Here is a 25,848-nt window from a genome sequence, read left to right as displayed (position 1 = left end):
CTGTTTAATATCATCATATTTCCATGGTCATGAATATGTACAAATAAGAAATAACAAGACTAATATGTAAAGTTATGGTTACTTTAATAAGATTTTAACAAGTACATTATGACAACAAAAGTGTTTTATGATTACAATAAATCAAGAACACATAAATTCGATATTACACATTCTGATATTATATGTGCATAATTTACCAATGGCGATGTCTCACGAGTACAAACCAGGGAACATACACACACGTTAACCGCCTTCAAAATTTTAACGCAGACTATATCCAACATTCTGTGACGAAATTTTTTATGTGTATTTATGCATGTCATATCTACAATACGATGCAAGATCACCCCTCTACCTTTGATAGATTGTCTGATAAAAAATAAATTCATTTAAAAAATGGTCAAATTTCAGTACAAAATATATATATATATATATATATATATATATATATATATATATATAAAATAAAAGAGAGCGAATATGAAAAAGTGTGATAAAAAATAAATTCATTTTAAAAAATGGTCAAATATCAGTACAAAATAAAAGAAATTATATTACTTATTACGGAATGTAGTTGAAGGAGCATGATATTGTAAACATGAGTTTTAGCAATAAAATAAAAGAGAGAGAATATGAAAATGTTAACAAATATGAGTTATGAGAGAAACTCTTTATCACTGCACAGTAAACTGTCACAATTTTGAATTTTGAAAAAAAAAAAATACATTTTTTTTTTTAATCGTAAAATATTTTTTTCATATAGCAGGAGGACAGTGTTTTACACATACCAATTTTCATTATTGTACAAGATACAGTAAGCTTAATGGAGGGAAAAAATATTGAATATTTCCAAAAATTTTACTGTTGTAAGCTGTACCTAACCCCTAAAATAATTGTTCGCATTAGTTTTTTCTTGGCATGGCAGATTTGCAGAATGTTTGAAGTGCTGTTTGCAGACTTAATAAACTAAATGTCAAATTAATGGTTTTCAAGTACCGTATTTTCAAAGATAATGAGAGGACTTATTTATTATTACGAAATCAAATTTACAGAAATTTTTCTGTTCATTCTTACTTTCTAAAGAATTCTGTTATTGGTACATACACAGGAAAAATATTATTTTGTTCACTGGTTCCACACACGCATCACTGTCGTAGCAGCATGCCCTGTACAAGCCGAAATGTCACGGTATGACAAACCTGATTCCTGGAGACCAACCATTCTGCCCCGTTCGAAATCACTCACGTGCTGATATTGCGCCCTTCCACGTCGACGAGGCATACCTGTAGTACGTTTCACGTTTCCACCTGCTATTACTCAGCAAAGCATAACTCTCCCCTTGCTGGTGACACAAGAGACTTCACTCTTGGGAATATGTGTACGCCATCTCTCTGGAAACGTAATCAAATATTGGTGGTAACTGTTCTACACATCTCCCGAATTTGGAGTTGTTCTGGCCGTTCTTTCTGGGTGTTACACTTTTCACAAACAGTATTGTATAACACAACTGAATGACTTCTTCTCTGTGTGTACGACTGCTTTCTTTTGTAGACTATCAATTAGGAAAATTTATTTCCACATATATCACAGCTGAAGTCTTATTCCTTGTTGCATGCTTTTTTAAAGTACCAGATAGCGAAAATTTCTTTTCGTCTCCCCTGTGTGTACGAAGGCGTTCTTTTTTTAGAGTCCCACATTCCGAAAATTTCTTTCCATATATATTTCAACTAAATGCCTTCTCCCCTGAGTGTATCAATGCATCCTGTTGTAGATTACCAGATAATGAAAATTTCTTTCACATATATCACAACTGAATGCCTTCTCCCGTGTGTATCAATGCATGCGTTTTTACATTACCAGATAGCTTAAATTTCATTCCACATATATCACAACTGAATGCCTTCTCTCCTGTGTGTACGACAGCATGATTTTTTAGAGTACCTGATTGCGAAAATTCTTTTCCACATATATCACAACTGAATCTCTTCTTCCCTATGTGCATGCATGCTTATTTATTGCACAAGATCGCGAAAATTTCTTCTCGCATATATCACAACTGAATGCCTTCTTCCCTTTGTGAACATAAGTATGATTTCTAAGACTACTAGATTCAGAAAATGTCTTTCCACATATATCACAACAGAATGGCTTCTCTCCGGTGTGAACACGTGTATGAATTCTCAGAAAACTCGACTCAAAAAATTTCTTCCCACATATATCACAACTGAATGCCTTGTAACCTGTGTGTATGAGTGCATGCTTTTTTAAATTAACAGATCGTGAAAATTGCTTTCCTCATATATCACAAATGAATGCCTTCTCTCCTGTGTGTACGAATGCATGAATTTTTAAATTACTGGATTGCGAAAATTTTTTTCCACATACATCACAACTGAATGTTTTATTCCCTGTGTGTACGAGTGCATGGGATCGTAGACAACCAGATTGCGAAAAATTCTTTCCTCATATATCACAACTCAATGCCTTCTCCCCTGTGTGTAGTAATACATGAGCTCTTAGACTACCAGATTCAGAAAATTTCTTTCTACAAATATCACAACAGAATGGTTTGTCGCCTGTATGAACACGTGCATGCCTTTTCAGACAACCCTTTCGAGAAAATTTCTTTCCACATGTATCACATCTGAATGCCTTGTCGCCTGTGTGTATAATTGCATGCTTTCTTAAGTTACCAGATTCCGAAAAGTTCTTTCCACATATATCACAACTGAATGTCTTCTGTCCCGTGTGTACCAGTAAGTGCCGTTTTACAGCACCAGATTGCGAAAATTTCTTTCCACATATATGGCAACTGAATGCTTTCTTCCCTGTGTGTTTGAGTTCGTGCAGTTTTAGACTGCCAGAATGCGAAAATTTCTTTCCACATATATCACAACTGAATGCCTTCTCCCCTGTATGTACGACTGCATGCTTTTTTAGATTTCCAGATAGCGAAAATTTCTTTCCACATATATCACAACTGAATGCCTTCTTTCCTGTGTGTACAAGTGCATGAGTTATAAGATTATAAGATTGAGAAAATTTCTTTCCACAAATATCACAACAGAATGGCTTTTCACCAGTGTGAATAAGTACATGCCTTTTCAGAATACTCGAATCAGAAAATTTCTTTCCACATATATCACAAGTGAATGGCTTCTGCCTAGTGTTTAAGAGAACGTTTCTTTTCAGTCTAGAGCATTGCGTATTTTCGCCTTTGTGCACATGTAAATGTATTTTCAAATCATTCGATTTCGAACAATTTTTTCCACATAAATCAGATCGAAATGACTCCTTGCCTGTGTGTAGACGTTCATGCTTTTTGAGATTATCCAATTGCAAACAATCCTTACCACAGACATCGGAAATGAATGATCTATTGCGCATATGTAGAACAGCATGGTTATTGAGCATTGCCGACTCGAAAAACCACTTTCCACAAACATCACATTTGAATGTCTTCTCACCTGTTTCCAAGTAGTCATCTTCTTTAATACTGTCGCAGAAAGGTGGCAGTCCAGTGCTGTGAAGAAAATGTCCCCTTAGTTCAAGCAGTGAAGACTAAATGTACGGTCACACGTCGCTACTTTTGCAGCGCTGCAGTACAAAAAACTGCGCAACTCTTGTACTGCGACGTGAGAACAATGGTGCAACCCGAAAAGTAGGGGTTGTCGAACCTGCTGCCCGCTACTTTTCCATGCTGCGCGCAGCTTAAAACTAGCGACGTGTGAACAGGGTTCTTAAGGTTGCAGCCGCAGCATTTTTGATGTCGGTTTTGTTGAAACTTTTGCTGCGGTTGCAACCAGTGTTACCACCCAAATGTGCCAATGATACTTTTATTGTTTGGATATATTTTAATGTTAAATGTGATGAAAATAAATTATTTGTAACAGTTATTAAATACACAACACAGTCTGAGCATAATTGCTGACGATATAATTAATTTTTTTTTTAATTTCCGTAGCGTAGTTCCAAACAGGAGGGTTGCCAACATTCATTACGTGAATATACTGTTGGTTATCATTTAAGTACATAGGCGTTTTTAAAAGGTTTATATTAAAAATAATGTCAAGTTCTGAATACTAGATACAACAGAAAAGCAAATAATAGATAAGGAAGCTTTCGCATGAGTTTCTTAATAATGCGAACATAACCACAAAATGTATATTGAGAAGTCAATACGGAGATTGAAACCTGCAGCATGACCGCGGCTGCAAAAGTAGCGCCGTGTGTGTGAACAGACTCGCAACCTCCAGTTGCAACTTTTGCTGCACTCGGGTTGCGCAGCACGAAAAGCAGCGTGCAGCGCGGTACTTTTGGCTTACGTGTGAACACAACACGCGACTTTTGCAGCTGCAAAACAAATGTTGCGCTGCAAAAGTAGCGAAGTGTGACCATACCTTAAACTAATATAAAACACAAAAAGAACCTGCATCCACAAAAATATATTATACTTACACATTAGTTAATAATGCCAAAAATTACGTCGTTATATACAATTGCAAACAAGTTAATTCTCGGAAATAGCTTCTTAGTGATATATTTTAAGACGCTTTATCACAGCTATAGTTTCTGTTGTCTGAGTCAGATGAAGGTGATAAATGATAATGCTAGTGAAATGACTACAGGGTCCACCACCGGAAGTTACCACGCATTTGCTCTCATTAGATGGAAAACACAGGAAAAGACCTCAACCACGTAATTGTCCCAACCAGGACTTCAACCCAGGCCCACTAGTTTCATGGTCAGACATGCTAACCGCTACTCCCAGACCCAGGGCATCTTAGATACACAACCATGAACAGCGAAAATTCGTAACTGTGGAACAAGTCCGTCTGCTTTGTAACCGATTTGCAGTGTCGACATAGCATCCAATATTAGATAACGTGATTATTTTGATCTAATATTAAATTTATGATTTATATTTTACATATTGTATGGCAAACGCGGTAAATTTAAAGATACGATGGAAGGTTATGATGTCTTAGATGACGTCACAAGGTAGTTATAATAGTTACGAACAGCAATGTTGTTTTTTTAAATTGACGATTTCATTAAATATTTATGGAATTAATGGCATTAAATTAAGCGTATATAATATTTCGTACTCACCATTGTTTTATTCATCATGCATTTCTACTTTTACTTCACTAGTATAACCTGCAAGTATGCTTTAATCAGTTTCACTACAAAATATTTCTTAAGCCATTCCATGAAGCCAACATTACTAAGCACGATGTTTTATGTCATTTAAAATTTACAGATGAGTGAATAAAATGCAATATAGGTAGTTAATATATATATAAAAGTTGAGTGTAATTGTGGATATGTAGAGAGATAAAAACAGAGAAGAAAAGAAAAAGTGAAAAGAGGAAAAAAGGAGAATAATTTTAGTTAATTCTCGTATGACGGTAGTAGTGACGTCATCTATCACATCATATCTTTGCATCATACCTTTAAAATTACCGCAAAAGCGTACAGAAGGATCATACATTTAACATTGAAGTAAAGTTCAAATATAATATTACGATAAATTGAACTTAACTAATAATATCAACAGGATAAAGTAATTTCTGAGAAGTACCCAATGAATCTCTGTAGATAAGGAAATAAATATTTCTTCCTTATTGTTTTATTTGTCTTCTTTATCGGCCATTGGAACTTACTTTCTGGATGAACATCGTATAGCAATTACAGGAAAGTGACTGACGAGACAGTCATGTACAGTAGATAACCTGACATTTCCAACTTGTGATTTGCATAGGTTATCTGGAATTGATCTTTAACATCTTTATATATTAAATCTTCACATTTATTTTTTACTGTGGCTTTAATTTTGGACTCAGTTCTCAATTTCATTATTCACTGTACATTTCACTGTATACAGTGTCATTTTAGTGGTCACATAACCAGAATTTCTTCTGAAGTACGCAGCATTGCGATTTTCCTGATATAACTTTCGAGACGCCTGATTTGGCTAGTTCAAAAGACAACACTTTTTCTGATAAGACCTGGGGTTTTCTTTTGATGTAACACCACATACAATTTTCTTGAGATTAATGCCTCAACATGTTTCAATACTTGTCAGCAGTATTATACACGGGGTGTATCAAAATTAATAGTGAAAACTGAAACAACTGAAAGCGTACAATAAACAGAAACAAGAATGTTCCTGTAAACATGGGTCCGCAAATCAGCCTTTTGCGAGATAATTGGGAATATTGATTACAAGCCGCCACTGACTCCATTCGTTGTAAACATCATATGCTTTACTCGTTCCGCACAAGAAGCGATTCATGATGTGCTCTTGTTTACAAAACTAAACATTGCCGAGAGAACGAACACCCCTTTAACAGGTAAGAGTGTGCAGTAAATTGTAGCATGTAATGTCATGAAGTAGTATTGTAGTCCTTGTTAAGGTAAGTCATTAGGGAATTTTAAGCCAAATGAGATGGGGAATTGAACGAAAATTCTACATTTCAAATAAATTTGTACTAACTCGGACGATATTTCTTGACAATAAATGCAAAACAGTTGATAAGTTCCACCTGCTGGAGCAACTGAATCATACAGTGAGACTACAAAGTCCCTTTACCCTTTACGTAAATGTACTTTAGTTTCATATAGATCATAAGAATATAACGATGGCGGATACGTCTATTGTCGGACCATTGGAACTGTGACCCTGTAAGATATGCGAACTGAACTCCAATTCCTTCTCAATCAGTATCTGCTTCCTATCAATCCGGCAACGAAAATGGCAACTGCGATCACAGGTGAGGCTTACTTCATTTCAATTGATTACTTATTAAAACTACTTACTTAACTAATACTCATATAACATGTTATGTAATTAACATAGGCAGGTCAGAGTGCCTAATTAAGAAAATCAAGAAAGAGAGAGTCTGCGCAAGAGATGAAAAGCTAGAATCACCATGGAAGAACAGATCAAGGGAAGCTTTAATTCTGGTAGATGATATGAACCGATGTATTGTAAGAAGAAAGATACAAGAATTTTATACCGTGCAGAATGCAGTTCCGACATTGAAGAAATTACTGAAGGTTGCGAGAGAAGCAATAATTTCCAAGGTTGGAGAGAAACACTACGGAAAGTGATTCGAGACATGTAGAAATACAAGATGTATTTTGATTGAAAGAAATTATATTGTAGCACGGAGGGCTAGTTATTTATGACACCATTTGCCGGAAGTTTGACAACATCTCTATTCGGCAAGGTTCGTGGCCTGCTGTTTGACGTGGTGGGAGGAAAGCGGGTGGAATGGTGTGAGTACAGGTGTTAACTTTTTCAAGAACGACGACAGCGCTGAAGGGGCACAGATCCAATGGCCTGACAATAATTACACCACTGATGCTGTGACACGTGCTTTCCCTAATGATATGCCAGGAATGCTCCGAAAAATATCGCACAGAACTTGACAGCGTATTATTCTTTGCCTTTGCCTTTGAGAATGTTGGAGCGCACAATGAGCCTACTGATATATTTAATGTCAGTACCACAGAATATATCTTAAATTCATTGTAAGTTTTAAATAAAAATTACTATAAAGAATTGCCGTTCATTTTAGTTTATTTATAATAGGGGTAAAGGAACTTTGTGGCCTCACTGTATAATGACGTAAAATCTAATCCGCCATTACGTAAAGAAAGATGGATGGATGGACGGACGGACGGACGGACGGACGGACGGACGGGCGGGCGGGCGGGCGGGCGGGCGGGCGGGCGGGCGGGCGGGCGGGCGGGCGGGCGGGCGGGCGGGCGGGCGGGCGGGCGGGCGGGCAGGCAGGCAGGCAGACAGACAGACAGACAGACAGACAGACAGACAGACAGATAGATAGATTAGATAAATAATGACGTAAAAATAATGAAACTTTAAAGTAAAAATACTGAGCGATTAGATTATTCTGATCCACTTCTAGGGTCTGGAGTTTGCAAATGGCAAATGACAGTAAACTGAAATTAATATACTCACAAATTGCTTCATACAGGAATTTATATTCACACTGGTGGATGCGTGGGAGGGTGGATAGATCGAAGAATGGATAGGCGGAATGTTGAAGACACAGACGGAGAGCTACAAAGACAGACAAAGATAATTTCAAGAGAGAAATTGTTCTGTGCCAGGTATCGATCCCATGACCTTTGCCTTAGTGCACCAACGCCCTACCATTTGAGCTACTCACGTGGCCTGACAAGACGGCAGAAACCCAACTCCGAGTGCACACAAACTGTGTGACTTGAATTGTGTTTTTTTTTTCTGGTAACGTACCTACAGATCTATACCCGGCCACGAAACAATTTTTCCCTTCAAATTATTCAAGTCTACTTGACAGGGTGCTATACGTGAAAGCCAGGTATGCAGACATAAACATAGACAAACACATAAAGAGACATACAGACACATTTACAGGTAGACATGGCAGTTCAGAATACTGAGACCTTCATTTGAACAAAGATCATGTTCATTTTAAGTACATATTTATGTTCTTTGACGTTATAACTAAAACATAACGGAGAAACCAACAACAAAGTAAAGGTTCACACACTTCACTCACCCTTCAGTAAAGACTTCATCCTCTTCTGCCGTTACTTCCAGTTTGACCTCCTCCTCCACTTGATCAAACTCATGTGTCTCCTCCTGCAAGTAATTTTATAAAACGAAGCTATAGGACAATAGTAGTTCAAGGATCAGTGCACTGCAGTTTATATGCTGTAGACTTGATTTTAAATCCTACTTAATTCAGGAAAAAGTTCAAACATTGTCGGTGAAAAATGCCAATTAAAAGAGAAAATAATATGGCATTATCTGAGAAACATCCCGTTTTAAATAAGAATTGCATAAACAAGAAGTCAATTGTAAGAGACACTAGAATGGTATGATGGATGATCATATGTGAGTAGGATTCACGAAGACCAAGTTGACAGGTAATCAAACTGTTATGGTAAAACTGATAGATAATGGAAAGTTTTCTTACTAAAGTTCGAAACTATTTCAGATATTTCTGGATTTGTATCAAGCATACAACTAAGCTAAACAAATTAAGGTTTGTAAAACTCTAAGAGAGTTTGAAAATCTAAGGGAAAATAATTCAGAATGTGTATAGAACAATGGAAGAAATTATCTCACATGCGAATATTCAGGGTGATTCTTCTGCCTACTCTTATGTTTAATTACATCTCTTATGGTCCTTGAATTTTTACTTTGCTGATATTATAGTTCCCAATCCAGCCTTTTGCACAAAATAACTGGCACGTACCGCCAGAGTAATTGAGATTGATCCCACTCTATACGGGACTGATCATTAAATCAGAGTGAACACTGGTAAAAATTATTACCGGTGATTAATTATTTACAAATGGCTTTTAAATAACCCGTAGGTTCATTGCTGCCCTTACATAAACCTGCCATGGGTCCCTATTCTGTGCAAGATTAATCCACTCTCTATCATCATATCCCATCTCCCTCAAATCCATTTTAATACTATCCTCCCATCTACGTCTCGGTCTTCCAAAGGTCTTCTTCCCAACTAACACTCTATATGCATATCTGGATTCACCTATACGTGCTACATGCCCTGCCCAACTTAAACGTCTGGATTTAATGTTCCTAATTATGTCAGGTGAAGAATACAATGCGTGCAGTTAAAAATTCAAAATGTGTATGATTTAGTGAATGTTCAGGATTGCAGTCCCTACCAGAAAAATTCACAAAGGACAGCAGGATGATGAAATGGATAGCATCAGAGCAACAATCGTACTCCCTGGTCATCTGAGTGTAGGAGCCACGTCAGCCAGTTGGTAACACAGTGTGAACTACCGACCAACACACTTCGCAAACAGCACTCACCTTAGCTTCACTCTTCATGATTGGAGAGTCAATTGGCACAGGAGTATCACCAAATGTCATCTCTGATTTCAGATCATAGCTGCGGTCCATACATTCCGTCTTTATTTCAGTCATATGTAGATCTAATACATTTTCTTCCTGCAACACACAATTCATAATAATTATTAAATATATCATAATTGAAGGGTTCAAAGCCATAGAGGGGACAAGGGCCATTTATTAAAAATGGAGAACACAGGAGTTGAAATAAAATGATTACCATAATTTGAATGGCTGCCTAGAATAACGTTGTACGTCCGATTTTGGCCAAACTAAATTTTCGGCTAAAAAATGTTGAATCGCATATCTTGCATCATGTGCTGTCATCATCTTGCTGATATTCACACTACTTCGAGAGCTGTAGTATTTTGATTGTGTTCCTGAGCTGAATAACACTGTAACGCAAATAAAATTGTGCACAATCATACTTATAGCGTCTCACATGGTCTCATAAAAAACGTAAATAGAAAGATAAAACGTAAGATTAATATCATGGAATGGAAGGATAATGTAAGTAAGGCACTAAAGGATCAGGGGAAAGAATATACTTCGAAGAAAGACGACGTTAAACCAGCTGTGAAACGAGCTGAACTGGTGAGTAGAATAATGTTGTAAGTCAATGTGGGCCTATAGAGTGCTAAAGGAGAATAGTTGAAGATAATGTCATGGTTACTCGGAATTCCGTCATGGCCTAAAAAGAAAAAAAAAAAAAAGGATTCTTGTCTGTGTAAGTTATAATTGATATTGTATATCTAAATAAATAAATAAATAAATAAAAATTACTATTATTATTAATATTTATTATTATTTATTATTTTTATTATTTATTATTAATTATTATTATCATTATTATCATTATTATTATTATTATTATTATTATTATTATTATTATTATTATTATTATTATTATTTAATGTACTCAAATGTTACAACCATTAAGAATCTACCAGGAAATATGGACAGTATTTAAGTATCTTTGCTCTACAACGTTGTTCTTCTGGATTGACATACAACGTTTTTCTACTGTAAATGTTCAAAAAGTTGTGTTATTTGGAAGATTAAGACAATACATATATATAAATGGTGTGAATACTTACTGAAGTATTAATACAGACCTAACACTGTCATATTTTGTAATATTTAACAATGTTAATATGGAATAAACATATTTTTAATTTCCTGACAAACTGTAAGAACTGACTTACAACGTTATTCTAGGCAGCCATTCATTTAACGAAACATGTAGCAAGTAAGATTAAATATGCACATTAAAATTAAATGATATGTCAATCTTCAATAAATTGAAGGGTTCAGAGCCATAGTGGGCCAAGTGCCATATATTAAAGACGTAGAAAACAAGGGTTAAAATGAAGTTAATACCATAATTTCATGAAACACATAGCAATAACAAGAATTATGCACATTAAAACTAAATTATGTCAGTCTTCATTAAACTAAGGTAATAACAACTTTAATCCTTGCTTTCTCCGCTTTTAATAAATGGTGCTTGGCCCACTATGACTCTGAACCTTTCAATTATGGTATTTACTTAACTTTAACCATTTCTGTCTCCGTTTTTAACGAATGGCGCTTGGCCCACTATGGCTCTGAACCCTTCAATTATGGTATTTACTTGACTTTAACTTTTTTTTCTCCGCTTTCAATAAATGGCGCTTGGCCCACTATGGCTCTGAACCCTTCAATTATGGTACTTACTTAACTTTAACACTTTCTTTCTCCGTTTTTAATAAATGGCGCTTGGCCCACTATGGCTCTTAACCCTTCAATTATGGTATTTACTTAACTTTTAACACTTTTTTCTCCGTTTTTAATAAATGGCGCTTGGCCCACTATGGCTCTGAACCCTTCAATTATGGTATTTACTTAACTTTACCACTTTCTTTCTCCGTTTTTAATAAATGGCGCTTGGCCCACTATGGCTCTGAACCCTTCAATTATGGTATTTACTTAACTTTTAACACTTTCTTTCTCCGTTTTTAATGAATGGCGCTTGGCCCACTATGGCTCTGAACGCTTCAATTATGGTATTCTCTTAACTTTAACCCTTTCTTTCTCAGTTTTAATAAATGGCGCTTGTCCCACTATGGCTCTGAACCTTTCAATTATGGTATTTACTTAACTTTAACTCTTTCTTTCTCCGTTTATAATTAATGGCGCTTGTCCCACTATGGCTCTGAACCCTTCAATTATGGTATTTACTTAACTTTGACTCTTCCGTTCTCCGTTTTCAATTAATGGCGCTTGGCCCACTATGCCTCTGAACCCTTCAATTATTAGTATTTACTTAACTTTAACCCTTTCTTTCTCCGTTTTTAATAAATGGCACTTGGCCTACTATGGCTCTGAAACCTTCAATTATGTAGTTGTGCACGAAACACCTGTAACTATTTTAATGTATCCCCAATCTATTATTAAATTCCGATATGAATGCATGTAAACACACTCCAGAGTCAGTAGTCATATAATTTGTATGAAAGGCCTCGTCCACAATGATTTTATTGTTCATAATCTTGTGCGTTGGTTTACTGAAGGTGTTGGTGGGGAAGACAGGAATAATACTTTGTCGCCAGGTGACAGTCAGTGTAATGATGCTAGGATGGAAAAGGAACTATGAAGTAGTCTTTGTGACTTGTAATATTAATGCGTAGTTAGAAACAACTGGTCCCAAGAAATAGACACCAAATATATGGAGTTTGGCTAATAAACCAATGTATTTAAAAAATCACAATTAAGTAGTCTTTGTGACTTGTAATATTAATGCGTAGTTAGAAACAACTGGTCCCAAGAAATAGACACCAAATATATGGAGTTTGGCTAATAAACCAATGTATTTAAAAAATCACAATTAAGTGTACTTCCAAAAACAAGGTGCAAACCACCAGTTTGGCCACCATCCGTGGGATTAACTGAGAGTGATCTCCATTCCATACTGGATTGTCAATTAAATTAAAAGCAACATGTCAAACATTATCAGCAGGGATGAAATCATCAAAATGTAAGAGTTAGTGAACGTTCAGCATTGCAATTTTTATGCTAAAATTGGAGTAGAAAAGATTAACGAATGATATAGGATGAAGAAATGGACAGCATGACAACAAAAATCGTATCTCCTGGTCACCTGAATGTCAGTCACATCTGCCAGTATATAACAGAGTGAGAACTACCGACCAAATCACCTAATAAACTGACTCACCTCAACTTCACTTTTGACTTCAAAGTCAATTAGCACAGGGATTTTATCAAACGCCATCTCTGATGTCAGATCGTAACTGTGGCCCTTACATTCCGTCTTTATTTCAGTGAAGTGCTGATCTAATACATCTCCTTCCTGTAGCACACAAAACATTATACTTATTAAATATATTATATGTAATCGTTCACAAAAAATCAGAGACCATTTCTAGTGTCTCATAACTCTATTATTATTATTATTATTATTATTATTATTATTATTATTATTATTATTATTATTATTATTATTATTATTATTATTAGATCCTGATGTCAACGAACGAACGTGAACACACTTCAGAGTCAATAGTGAAATATAAGTTGTACAAAAATCCTTGTAATACAACATGTAAGCGAATGGCTCTGTAATATCATTTTGTTTTGTTCAAATATATGTTTACTTCTTTTTATATTTCCACATAGAAGTATATTTCACTTCAGCATAACATAAGGGGAGAGCATGGTATTTTTTGGTGAAAAATGAGTAAATTAAAAAAAAAAATTCTTTAAAATACCCTGTGATATGTATGGAATGCATAGCATAACATTTTGTGGGTATTTGTGCGCTTATCGGATGTTGAGTCGCCATTTTTAAACTTCCTGCGTTATGGATTTTTAAATCACTCGCCCACTTTTATTATTGTTTCCAGTAAATTAAATTTCCAAAAAATTATCTTTTTCTTTAAAATACCCTTTGATATGTGTGGAATACATTGCGTAACAGTTCGTGGGTATTTATGCCCTTATCGGATGTTGAGACGTCATTTTTAAACTTCCTGCGCTATGGATTTTTAAATCACATGCCCGCTTTTATCGGTTTCCAGTAACTTCATTTTTTTTTGCTACATTGCCAGACAAAAATGGATATAATTTCTGAACTATTAAAGATACATGCATGAAATTTAGAACATACATTCTTTGGACTATTAGGAAACTTTTCTCTGTAACAAAATTTTGTTAATTGATTTCATTTTAAAAATACGTCCGTTTGTTTGCAAGAAAGGATATCAGAAAATTGTTATTAAATTTTAATTGTTTATTTTACAAACGTAGGGACTAATATCAAAATTCTGTTACAGACAGTTTGTAGAACATGTTTTTGGAAATACGTTGCAAAAAACTGTTTGATTCTATCTTTAAAAACGGTTTAGATATATCGGTTTTAGTACAATTCTGTATTGGATATATTTTTTTCAAATTTGGGCCCCCCAATTCCCTTTTTTTTTATATTTCTAATTGGTTGAGTTGCCACAGCTATGACTTCTCTACATACAAAACAATTAATATTTTACACCATATAGGAAAAAAGTTAAAAAAAATACCATCCTCTCCCCTTGATTAAAAAGTATGCCTGGAAATGTAAAATATGTTTTGAAATGAGTTATTGTGTTAGATGTTTTTCCTGCGAGAAATGAGTGACAGAATAGTAGTAGAGTTGTTCTGTTTAATATTAATTCAAGCAGAAAATAACTGTGATCTCTAACATCTCTTCTTACATTACTACAGCGACACAAGTTCGAATGGAGGGTCGACCTGGTTGGCGAGTTGGTATAGCGCTGGCCTTCTATGCCCAAGGTTGCGGGTTCGATCCCGGGCCAGGTCGATGGCATTTAAGTGTGCTTAAATGCGACAGGCTCATGTCAGTAGATTTACTGGCATGTAAAAGAACTCCTGCGGGACAAAATTCTGGCACATCCGGCGACACTGATATAACCTCTGCAGTTGCGAGCGTCGTTAAATAAAACATAACCTTTAACCTCGAATGGAGGCAATTTAATCTGTAACTCAAAGCTATGACCAAGATAAGAAATAAATCAGTGCCATGTTTAAAGCAGCAACATCTCCTTGATGGTGAAACTAAAGAAACAACCTATTCTTCCAGTTAAAGAATTGAATCTGGCAGACTCACTAGCCGATGAGTCTTCATTGGGGAAGATATTTTGTCATGAAACTTTAACCGCTGTACTGTGTGATATCTTATTCCACCAATTTGGAGATTAAGACATAATAGAGGTAATATACCTCAAGGCACGTGCCATTATGTGGACATAGGGAAGATGACATTCAAATTGTTTTTGAATGTCAATGTACAAAAGAAATACGGATGAAATTTATAAGTGAAAAGTTCCTACAAACGAATATAGAAGTAGCCAGAGGCGGCTCGTCCGTAAGAGCTGAGGAGCTGCAGCACTCCCTGCTTTGACAGGGAAATAAAATAATATTTATTTTAACTTTTAGAAGAATTGTTACAGCTTTTATTGGTAAATTGCTTTATATTTCATCTGGCTGGGAATATGTACTATTATCTTATGCATAATCTTTTTGTGCGTCGACTGTATTGGAATTGACAATGCATTCAAAGTCATCCTGGGATCTGCAGGGTGGTCAGCTCATAGAGAGTGTGTCTTGCTTGGTCAGGGGGTAGAGAGGTGAAGGGGAGCAGAGGAAAACTGCCGCTGTTTAAAACCCATATTTCGCTGCAGTGGCTTGCAGAGCCAGGCAACAAGGGATCTTTCTTCTCCTCCCACACCGCTATTGTAATGCTGCGTCAAATGGATTCTCTATTCCCTTGAAACTTAATGACAAAATTTTTATTTTCTTTTCACATACTTATTGTTGTAGAATCTTATCGAGTTAATATAAGGAAATTAATATTCTCTTTTGCCTTATTATTACGTATATATCCAGCCTCCAGCAGAACCTAATATTTGCCTTAACTCAAAATGATTGCACGAGTAGAATCCTTTTGATATAGCACGTAAAATACGAAAGAGACTTCTTTTCCAGTTTTAGAAAATTGTTGACCATCAGTATATCTGAGTGTTGCTTTGGTGTGACGTCTTAATACCGTACCTTAACCAGTGGAAATGTGCAAGCATGAGTGTGTGTGAATTAGAGAATATTAATTTTTTTATTCCCCTTGCGGAGAATATTGATGTAATGAAGTGAAATTAAAGGGTCGTCCGTTATCCGACTTAAATCTTACTTAAGCTTCATCCAGCCGAAATAGTGCATATATGTAAGGAAGTATAACAATGAAATTTACGCTAAGCATTTGTGGTTACGTGGATGTGAACAAAAAAAATCTGTATTTTGTTTTCCTTGCCTCCTCTTCGGTGGTGATACTGCATGCACTTGGAGTGGTGTGACAGATTTAGGGCATTTGCCCCTAAAAAGCAAAATGCACGAATCTTCGCAGTCTCACCTGAAAAATGTTGTTTCATAGGCTATGTTACGCAACTCATACTGCTGTGCAATTAAATGAAACGAACAGAACAAACATTCTCAAACATAATCAAGAAGTGATAAAAAATCGTGAAATTATTTTAAAAAAATTGATTGTATCAAATTTTGTGGCCAATATGAACTTCCTCTTAGGGGACGTGATGAAAAAACGATTCGAAGAACCCTGGTGTGTTTCGTGGGTTGCTACAATTCGTGAGTAATCTAAACGAGCCTCTCAAAAATCATTTGGAACATGTCACTGTTTAAGGTTATTCTAAGACAATTCAGAATGAACTGGTAGATTGTAAGTTGAGTGTCTGCCGATCTGAAATTCAGACTGAAATCGAGGGTATTAGTTTTTCTTAGGGATTAGCAAATGATCCTACAGACATCTCCCAACTAAGTCAGGAAGTTTTGGTTTTTCGATATGTAGTGCATTTATTTTTGTCCTATACTTATTAGTAATGGTATCAAGAAGTGAAATTTGTATGTACCGAAATCTACTGCAACTCTCCCAATCCACAAGTTCACGAGCCGCCACTGGAAATAGCTATAAAAACTTATGAATAATAATAACATAAAGTTGCAAAGGCAAACAGGTCTTTGGATAAGATAAAAGGTTTAATTTTTGAATAGTACTATCAATAAATAAAATAAAAGCTCTATATTCAAAAATTTTTAATATACTAGAATAATGGAAGATTTATGAATGATAGCTGCCCCTTGCAGATTGAAACGTGAAGTACATCTTAGGCAAGTGAACAAAGGCTAATTGTATCAACATACTAAAATGAGTTGAGTCTTGCACAAAACTAGTCGCAAGTGCAAGATAAAACATCTTATATTAAATAGTTAAGTTTAGAAATTATATTAAAAATTGTATATCTCTATGTGAATTGTAAAGTATGTAATCTAAGGTTTCAATGATTACATGTATGTATACTTTTTTTTTGTCTGTGAACTATAATAAATATCATATCATATCATATTCAGTCCACCAAGCATTCTGATGAATATGAGCAGCTACTATAGCTGGCGAAATCTGATTCTGTGTATATATATATGTCCATGTATAGTGGGTCCCTATCACCATGGCATGGCGCGTCCTCAGGTTGCGGATCGAGGAGACGTTCTCCAGATATAGCTGCGAATATATTGAATAAGCAGTCGTGGACAGCCGATGAGGGGGGGGTCCTCCAGCTTGGGGGTAGGGCGAAGGGCTAACAACCCATTACCGTAAAAAACGGCTCGTTTCGAAACCTCAAAATAAGCCTCGGAATGGGACTGATTCTCTGGCACCACCACAGCTAAGGAATAAGGTACCGGTATCAGATTTGGTACTTGGAAAGTTACAAGTCTATATAGAACAGGAGGGGTAACATTAGTAGCAAAAGAACTAGCTAGATATAGAATAGAATTTGTGGGAGTACAGGAGGTTAGGTTAGATGGGAAGGCATAACATAGGTTAAGGGTGTTTGAGAATTAGGTGCTTAGGAAAATATTTGGGGCTAAAAGGGATGAAGTTACAGGAAAATGGAGAAAGTTACACAACACAGAACTGCACGCATTGTATTCTTCACCTGACATAATTAGGAACATTAAATCTAGACGTTTGAGATGGGCAGAGCATGTAGCACGTATGGGCGAATCGAGAAATGCATATAGAGTGTTAGTTGGGAAACTCGAAGGAAAAAGACCTTTGGGGAGGCCGAGACGTAGATGGGAAGATAATATTAAAATGAATTTGAAGGAGGTGGGATATGATGACAGAGACTGGATTAAACTTTCTCAGGATAGGGACCAATGGCGGGCTTATGTGAGGGCGGCAATGAACCTCTGGGTTCCTTAAAAGCCAGTAAGTAAGTATATCTATATGTAAATTATATCGTATGTAATCTAAGGTTTGTATGATTTTATGTATGTATACTTTTTTTGTCTGTGAACTATAACAAATATCACATCATGTCTTATCTTAATCCACCAAGCATTGTGATGAATATGAGCAGTTACTACAGCTGGCGAAATCTGGTTCTGCAGACCATCTTTAACAGTTATAATATCGTAATACAAGAATGTAACTTGTGACGTGATGGCCAGCAGCACTAGTTACTGTTGACTTGAATTTTGTTAGTGTAGGCCTACTTCAGTCTGCTAACTATAAATTGAAACATATAGCTTATAGTTATTGTGTCAAAGTTTACAGTGTTATGTATCTCGAACATAGCAAAGACACCTATACCTTGACCAAAACTACTTCAGACTTGACAGCTTACAGAGAAGGGGAAAGAATGTTGTCATGTTGCCCATCTTTCGTGTAAGCGAGCGTGCTGCTGATAGAGTGCAGTAATGAACGGCTGACATCAAGGTCGCTAGATGTCGCTGACGAACAGCTCTTAGTCAAGTCCTCTCATCCCACTCTGCTAATGTCCGCCATCATTGCGCCCTCGGATGCTGTTGTCAAGCAGATCGTTCTCCGAAAGTTATCGAAATATCTGTTTTGGAAACTTATTTTATGAAGTATATAAATTTAAACATAAATTCCTTCCACAACCCAACCATAGCGCAATGTAAACAAACCTAAGAGTTGGCGCAAATATGGCAGCGTGCGAAGATCTGACTCATCGACGGATCTTCGCTGACATGAACCAAATTGTTGAATCATGGGAATTAAAATAAATGTACATTATCATTGTATTAGTCTAGTAATAGTAGTAGCAGTAACAGTAGACTGGTAGTGATAGTAGTGGTAATAGTGGCAGTGGTGGTGGTGGTGGTGGTGGTGGTGGTAGTAGTGGTAGTGGTAGTGGTGGTGATAGTAGTAGTAGTAATAGTAGTAGTCGTGGTAGTAGTGGTGGTGGTAGTAGTAGTATTTATTTTATTGGGTTATTTTACGACGCTGTATCAACATCTAGGTTATTTAGCATCTGAATGATATGAAGGTGATAATGCCGGTGAAATGAGTCCAGGGTCCAGCACCGAAAGTTACCAAGCATTTGCTCGTATTGGGTTGAGGGAAAACCCCGGAAAAAACCTCAACCAGGTAACATGCCCCGACTGGGATTCGAACCCGGGCCACCTGGTTTCGTGGCCAGATGCGCTGACCGTTACTCCACAGGTGTGAACTAGTAGTAGTAGTAGTAGAAGAAGAAGCAGTACTAGTAGAAGCAGTAGCAGTAGTAGTAGTGGTAGTAGTAGTGGTGGTGGTAGTAGTGGTGATGTTAATAGTAGTAGTGGTAGTAGTGGCAATGGTAGTGGTGGTCGTGGTGGTAGCAGCAGCAGGAGTAGTGGTAGTAGTAGTAGTTGTGATAGTAGTGGAGTGGTAGTGGTAGTAGTGGCAGTGGTAGTAGTGATAGTGGTTGTGGTAGTAGTGGCGGTGGCAGTGGCAGTGGTGGCAGCAGCAGCAGTAGTAGTAGTAGTAGTAGTAGTAGTAGTAGTAGTAGCAGTAGTAGTAGTGATAGTAGTCTGCAATGTAATTCTGTTAGAAAAGCGTCGAAAGGAATGTAAACTGTAAAAACAGGTTTAAATTTAATTTTACTTTTATGAGTGCCTGTATTCTTCAATGTAATATTGTTAAAAAGGCGGTGAAAAAATTGCAAACTGTAAAAATATATATGACTGAAACTCTACACGGCCTTCTTCTTTCCAATATCAATAAAAGTACTCTTATTAATTTTAAAACAAGCAGTATTTCTCATTACGACTTGTGCCAACGGTAAAAGAGGCCCACCATTATCTTTTTCCCTCTCTAAATACTCTCTTACATTACACATCATCTCTCGCACTTGAGTCTTTAACAGCGCACGTTGTCCAATATTCCTTGTTCTCTGCCTGGCTTTTCTTCCTTCCGACATTACACAAGACACCTGTTTAGAAAATCTCGCAGGAACTAGAAAACACACACTAGTCACACACTCCACCAATAACAACGAAGATAATATGTCTAATATAATTTAAACAATAATTATCGATACGTTAAAACAGTAATACAACAAAATCATATTTTAATTCACCACTAGGCCGTGGTATTCACGTGCAGCATGTAAACATAGACATGGCAACACCGTCCCATTACCATGGTTACGCGTCTCTCGTGATTGGTTGATTTGAATGGTAGCCATGGTAACATGCTAAAGGCGCCATTTGTCAGGTCGGAAGTAGTTTTGGACAGACCATAATATCACTTTTCATTTACCTCTGATAAGGGCTTTTCTTCTGCATCACTTGTCTGCATAGACAATGGGTTGATGTCGGGTTCCATCTTTATCACATCCATCTCAACTGGAACAGGAATTTATAGAGAGTGACATTCATCTGTAGGATATAAGACATTAGAGGAGTCTTATTTATAGTGGCTGCAACATAGTTTGCTGAATACTCCGAACTTGTTCTGAACAAATTATCGGCTATACTACGCAGGAACGTAAGACATGTTGATATTAGCGGTAAGTCGCCATGGATTGGACATGCAGACTAATGTTGTGCAAAATGAGATCCCATTTCCTTATAGAATCAATAGGAAGAGTATGTTTGTGTATGAAAGCAAGCTCATATGCTTCACTGAAATTCAGACTGGATAAACCCTGCTCTTCCTCAGGATGTCACCGAAATTAGTAATCAATGAGGGCGAATTCAAGAATGATACTTTCAAAACAATGCTTTAACTATTATCCACTTTTAAACACAATCTCATTAACTTCTCACGTGCCAGAATTTACAACCCTGTTGCTCCAAACGTTATGGTGTGGTTTGGAATACTAGGTGATATGGTTGTGGGACCATATTTCTTTGATAGAAATGTAAACCAAGACACATATGGAGACTTACTGGACAGCACTGTAATGGAGTTGCTGTATGATTTGTCACTGAACAAACTAATAAGAATGTGGTTTCAACAGATGGGGGCACGGTACATTATGCTCTAACAGTTCGCTAGAAACTAAATGAGATCTTCGATGTGCACTAGGGTGGTACTGTCATGGCCTTCACGGTCACCACACCTCACACCTCTTATTTATTTCTATGGCGATTTGTGAAACAGCGTTTTCTCAGACAGAACCTAAATCTATATGACTTGAAGGAAACGATCACCAATGTTATCCAGCACATCCCAACTTTTAACGGAAGAACGTCGGGATCGGCAGAGGTACTGTCTTCAAGTAAATAAAGCACATTTTGAACATCTGCGGTAGTAACAATACTGTAGTTACACAATTGTATTTCCAATTAAAGTAAATTTTTCCAATTTGTCAACTGACTTCCGTGTTACACAGCAGTCGGTAATTACTAATTAGCAATGGACCACTGGACAGTGCTCCAAAATCCATATTTAGGACGACAAAAGCAGAGAAATGACGTGTCAAGAAAAGAAATAAAACCCTTAAATTATATTTTTCTTATATAACTGAGTTACACTCAATTCATTATCTTTTCCAGGGGAGCTGGCTGCAGAGTGAGATAAGAAGCCAGTAATATGCCACATTTCGACCACCCAGCGTTCTTACTCAGCAAGTGCCTCGAGTCTACCGTTTTCTTTCTGCTGTAACTGGTCGATTTCCATCATATTTTGATATCAACATGTCAAGTGGTTCTTTAGATATGTAACATTGTTTTTGTTACATTCAGTATTGTTATAACATGTCAGATTAGCATGAATGGACACGGGACAAAATATAAATATAACCACTGAGTGCAGACTTAGCTAAGGTAGAGAAAAAAACACCATTTTTTCCGTCCAAAAACCATTTTCTTTTCACTTCCTCGAATAATTATCGCTATTTTAAAACAAGTCTTAAGGTGCGCACATTTGCGGAAGTAAAAAATTATGCAAACTATTCTTTCCAGGGGCAGTAGTGCAAATTTTTCTCTATTGCAGTTATTTAAATGCCTGAGAAACGAATCTGCTTCCGAAGTACAATTCAGGGAATGTAAGGTGACAGATTATTAATTATGTATGAGATGAGCCCAAAAGGTACAATAGTGCATTAAATTTTTCATTTTCCCGTAAGACAATTCATCGTTGGAGAGCACGAGCATAAAGCATATAAGTTTTCTTTAAGGAAATGAACATTGGCTTAGTGAGCTACTTATTAAATTAGGTTCTCATCGTGAAAGTAATGACAATTTAGAGAAAACTTACCTCTGGAAAAAGACGTGGCTGCCGAAGAAAGCTTTTCCATTACTGCAAGTATGAGGTCGACACAAAGACAATCCATAGTATTAGAGATTGTATAGAAAACAAATGTACTACCTGTAGCTTACTTACTTACTGGCTTTTAAGGAACCCGGAGGTTCATTGCCGCTCTCACATAAGCCCGCCATTGGTCCCTATCCTGAGCAAGATTAATCCAGTCTCTACCATCATATCCCACCTCCCTCAAATCCATTTTAATATTATCTTCCCACCTACATCTCGGCCTCCCCCAAAGGTCTTTTTCCCTCCGGCCTCCCAACTAACACTCTATATGCATTTCTGGAATCGCCCATACGTGCCACATGTCCTGCTCATCTCAAACGTCTGGATTTTATGTTCCTAATTATGTCAGGTGAAGTATACAATGCGTGCAGCTCTCCGTTGTGTAACTTTCTCCATTCTCCTGTAACTTCATCCCTCTTGACCCCAAATATTTTCCTAAGAACCTTATTCTCAAACACCCTTAATCTCTGTTCCTCTCTCAGAGTGAGAGTCCAAGTTTCACAACCATACAGAACAACCGGTAATATAACTGTTTTATAAATTCTAACTTTCAGATTTTTTGACAGAAGACTAGATGACAAAAGCTTCTCAACCGAATAATAACACGCATTTCCCATATTTATTCTGCGTTTAATTTCCTCCCGAGTGTCATTTATATTTGTTACTGTCACTCCAAGATATTTGAATTTTTCCACCTCTTCGAAGGATAAATCTCCAATTTTTATAGTTCCATTTCGTACAATATTCTGGTCACGAGACATAATCATATACTTCCAACCCTATTGCTTTACTTGCTTCAAGTAGAATTTCCGCGTTTTCCCTAATCGTTTGTGGATTTTCTCCTAACATATTCACGTCATCCGCATAAACAAGAAGCTGATGTAACCCGTTCAATTCCAAACCCTCTGTGTTATCCTGAACTTTCCTAATGGCATATTCTAGAGCGAAGTTAAAAAGTAAAGGTGATACTACTTGTAGCTACTGTGTAAAAATTTCATAAAAATCTGTTAGATCGGAGAAGAGTTACTAATTTTGTCTCAATGCATCCCTCTATAAGTGGCAGTTTCCCTCATGCCAACGTCATCAAAGTTTGTACACAAAACAAATGTACTACCTGCAACTACTGTGTAAAATTTTATAAAAATATGTTAGATCCGAGAAAAGTTACTAATTTTATCTAAATTCATCTCCCTGTAAGTGACAGTTCTCCTTATGCCAACGTCATCAAAGTTTGTATACAAAACAAATGTACTACCTGTAGCTACTGTGTAAAATTTCATAAAAATCTGTTAGATCGGAGAAAAGTTACTAATTTTGTCTAATTGCGCCCCATATAAGAGGTAGTTCCCCTTAAACCAACGTAATGAGAGTTTCTGTACAAAACATATATGCTACCTGTAACTACTGTGTAAAATTTAATTAATGTCTGTTAGATAGCTGAAACGTTATTACGTCATTTATATCACTTCTGTTGCTTCTGCATAATTTATCAGTATATCTAATTTTATTTAACACTTCCTTATTACTTACTATACAAGTAGTCGAACATAGGTTTGCATGTAAAATGCGGAAAATAAAAAATTTCACTTTAACGTGTCTTCCACAGAATAGGTGGTAAGCCTAATCCAGGAAATTGAATAATTTGGTTGATAACCTCATTACAATTTACAATTAACTTACTGAAGGATGTGTCTGGGGTAAATAGGACTTATACATTTAACAATCATATACACTGCAATTGCTGCTCACAACTCACAGCAACATGAGACCAAACGAAACAAAATTGGGATAAATTTCAGAACACGGATTCTTTCCTTTACCTCTTACTTCAAAACTCCAACCTTGTGCAAAAAAAAAAAAATAATAAATTATTGGCACTGGAAAGAGCATTTCGTAAGCATGATGATGCGCATTTGACAAACGCAGACAAATCTGGTCTTTTTTGTATTTCAAGATATAATTGTCAGTGAGGAATCCGTATACTGAAATTTTCCTCAAAATTGAACAAATAAGACTTTAACAAATTACAGAATTTCCAAAAATGTATGCGGACGAGTATTTTTATTATCAAAAAGCGGCCATGTCCGCATAAATGCTGACTTGGTAACCCTGGGTTAGTGGGTCAGTTCTGTGGTTATAATAAAACTGGAAGGATAATCATACTGAAGAGTAAAAACATTACACTTATATACTTTTAAATGCTTAGTATCTCTTACATCTATTAATTGTAACCTACCTCATCCACAATTTATTGCACTTGTACGAAAGCAGAAACACATAGTAGAACGTCATTGCCATAGAAACAAATAAAGCACAGAGATCAATGATGCCGTGAAAAGGAAGCAGCACCAGTGTTAAGCAGCACCAGTGCAACACTGGTGCTGCTTCCTTTTCACGGCATCATTGCCGAGACATAGGCTAAATTGTATCCGAGTTAACACCTGGAAATCCGTAAAAAAAAAAAAAAAAAAAAAAAAAAAAAAAAAAAAAAAAAAAAAAAAAGTCCCACTCTACATATCAATATATAATAAAAAGCAAATTTTATCACAACTTTTTTACCAGTCTTGATTAAAATAGCAATTCTTCAACCTCTGACTTGATTACCAGGATATCTGAAACAGGTGAATCCTTAACATGATACGGCACGGGCAGGGCTGTACAAAGAGAAAGTAAAATCCCTAGAAAAATTAAAGAATTAGAAACCACAGTAGCTAAAAAGGTCAAAAGGCGATGTATATCGTAATTTCCGCTATAAAATACGATTTACATCGCCTTTTGACTTTTTTTAGCTACTGTGGTTTTTATTCTTTAACAAATGCCTTCGACGGGTGACTGAAGCCATTTGTTTCCCTCCGTTAGGTTGAAAATCCGTCAATTTTGACCAACGGGCTAGAGTTTCGTTGATTTTGACGGAAACGCTTTCTCTGAGTCTTCAAACTTTAATACTCGAAGTTCTGAGACTGTTGGACAGAGTTGCTTTTGATTGAACAGACTGTTGGTATTGTTTGTCACAGTGCAGGACATGCTTGTTCCTTCTGATTGAAGATACACATCGAAAGATTATTGCAGTCATTTTATGAAGTAGCTTTGGAACCAATTTGGCCTAATTAAACTACACTGATCAAATATTCCTTCATAGGCCATTTTTTTAAATGTGGAAACCACAATCATCTTCTAAACATCACACATTAAATTTTCCTCTTCTTCCAAGACATTAGAAACATGATCGAAGAAGAGTTTTTATACCAATGCAGATCTGTCTCAATGTGCAGAT

General features: G+C 36.4%; 1 protein-coding gene across 4 annotated transcripts; it reads right to left on the bottom strand.

The window, feature by feature from the left end:
- Positions 1–465: 465 nt before the first annotated feature.
- Positions 466–24,923, bottom strand: LOC138691754 (gastrula zinc finger protein XlCGF57.1-like). Of its 4 annotated transcripts, XM_069814099.1 has the most exons (7): positions 24,811–24,923; positions 20,574–20,659; positions 13,119–13,253; positions 9,866–10,003; positions 8,574–8,656; positions 3,468–3,523; positions 466–1,391 (listed from the first exon to the last, which is right to left on the bottom strand). In XM_069814099.1, exons 2-7 carry the CDS (start codon positions 20,652–20,654, stop codon positions 1,318–1,320), a joined length of 567 nt encoding a protein of 188 aa, XP_069670200.1. In that variant the 5' UTR covers positions 20,655–20,659; positions 24,811–24,923; the 3' UTR covers positions 466–1,317. The 4 variants fall into 4 exon arrangements, with proteins under 4 accessions (XP_069670200.1, XP_069670197.1, XP_069670198.1 ...); XM_069814096.1 differs by having other exon boundaries at positions 466–3,523; positions 24,811–24,912; XM_069814097.1 differs by lacking the exon at positions 13,119–13,253 and having other exon boundaries at positions 466–3,523; positions 24,811–24,912.
- Positions 24,924–25,848: the final 925 nt, after the last annotated feature.

This window comes from Periplaneta americana, chromosome 16 (genome assembly GCF_040183065.1).
Source record: "Periplaneta americana isolate PAMFEO1 chromosome 16, P.americana_PAMFEO1_priV1, whole genome shotgun sequence".
Taxonomy (NCBI): Eukaryota; Metazoa; Arthropoda; class Insecta; order Blattodea; family Blattidae; genus Periplaneta; species Periplaneta americana.
This window is presented reverse-complemented; position numbering and strand designations above follow the sequence as displayed.

Bases quoted from the DNA above. Each gene is read 5' to 3' on its own strand.
- LOC138691754 (XM_069814096.1), bottom strand. From the start codon at position 20,654: ATGGATGTGATAAAGATGGAACCCGACATCAACCCATTGTCTATGCAG. The intron at 10,004-13,118 runs GTGAGTCAGTTT...TGTGTGTTGCAG, and splicing joins AAGTCAAAAGTGAAGTTGAG to GAAGAAAATGTATTAGATCT. The intron at 8,657-9,865 runs GTGAGTGCTGTT...AATTACTTGCAG, and splicing joins TCATGAAGAGTGAAGCTAAG to GAGGAGACACATGAGTTTGA.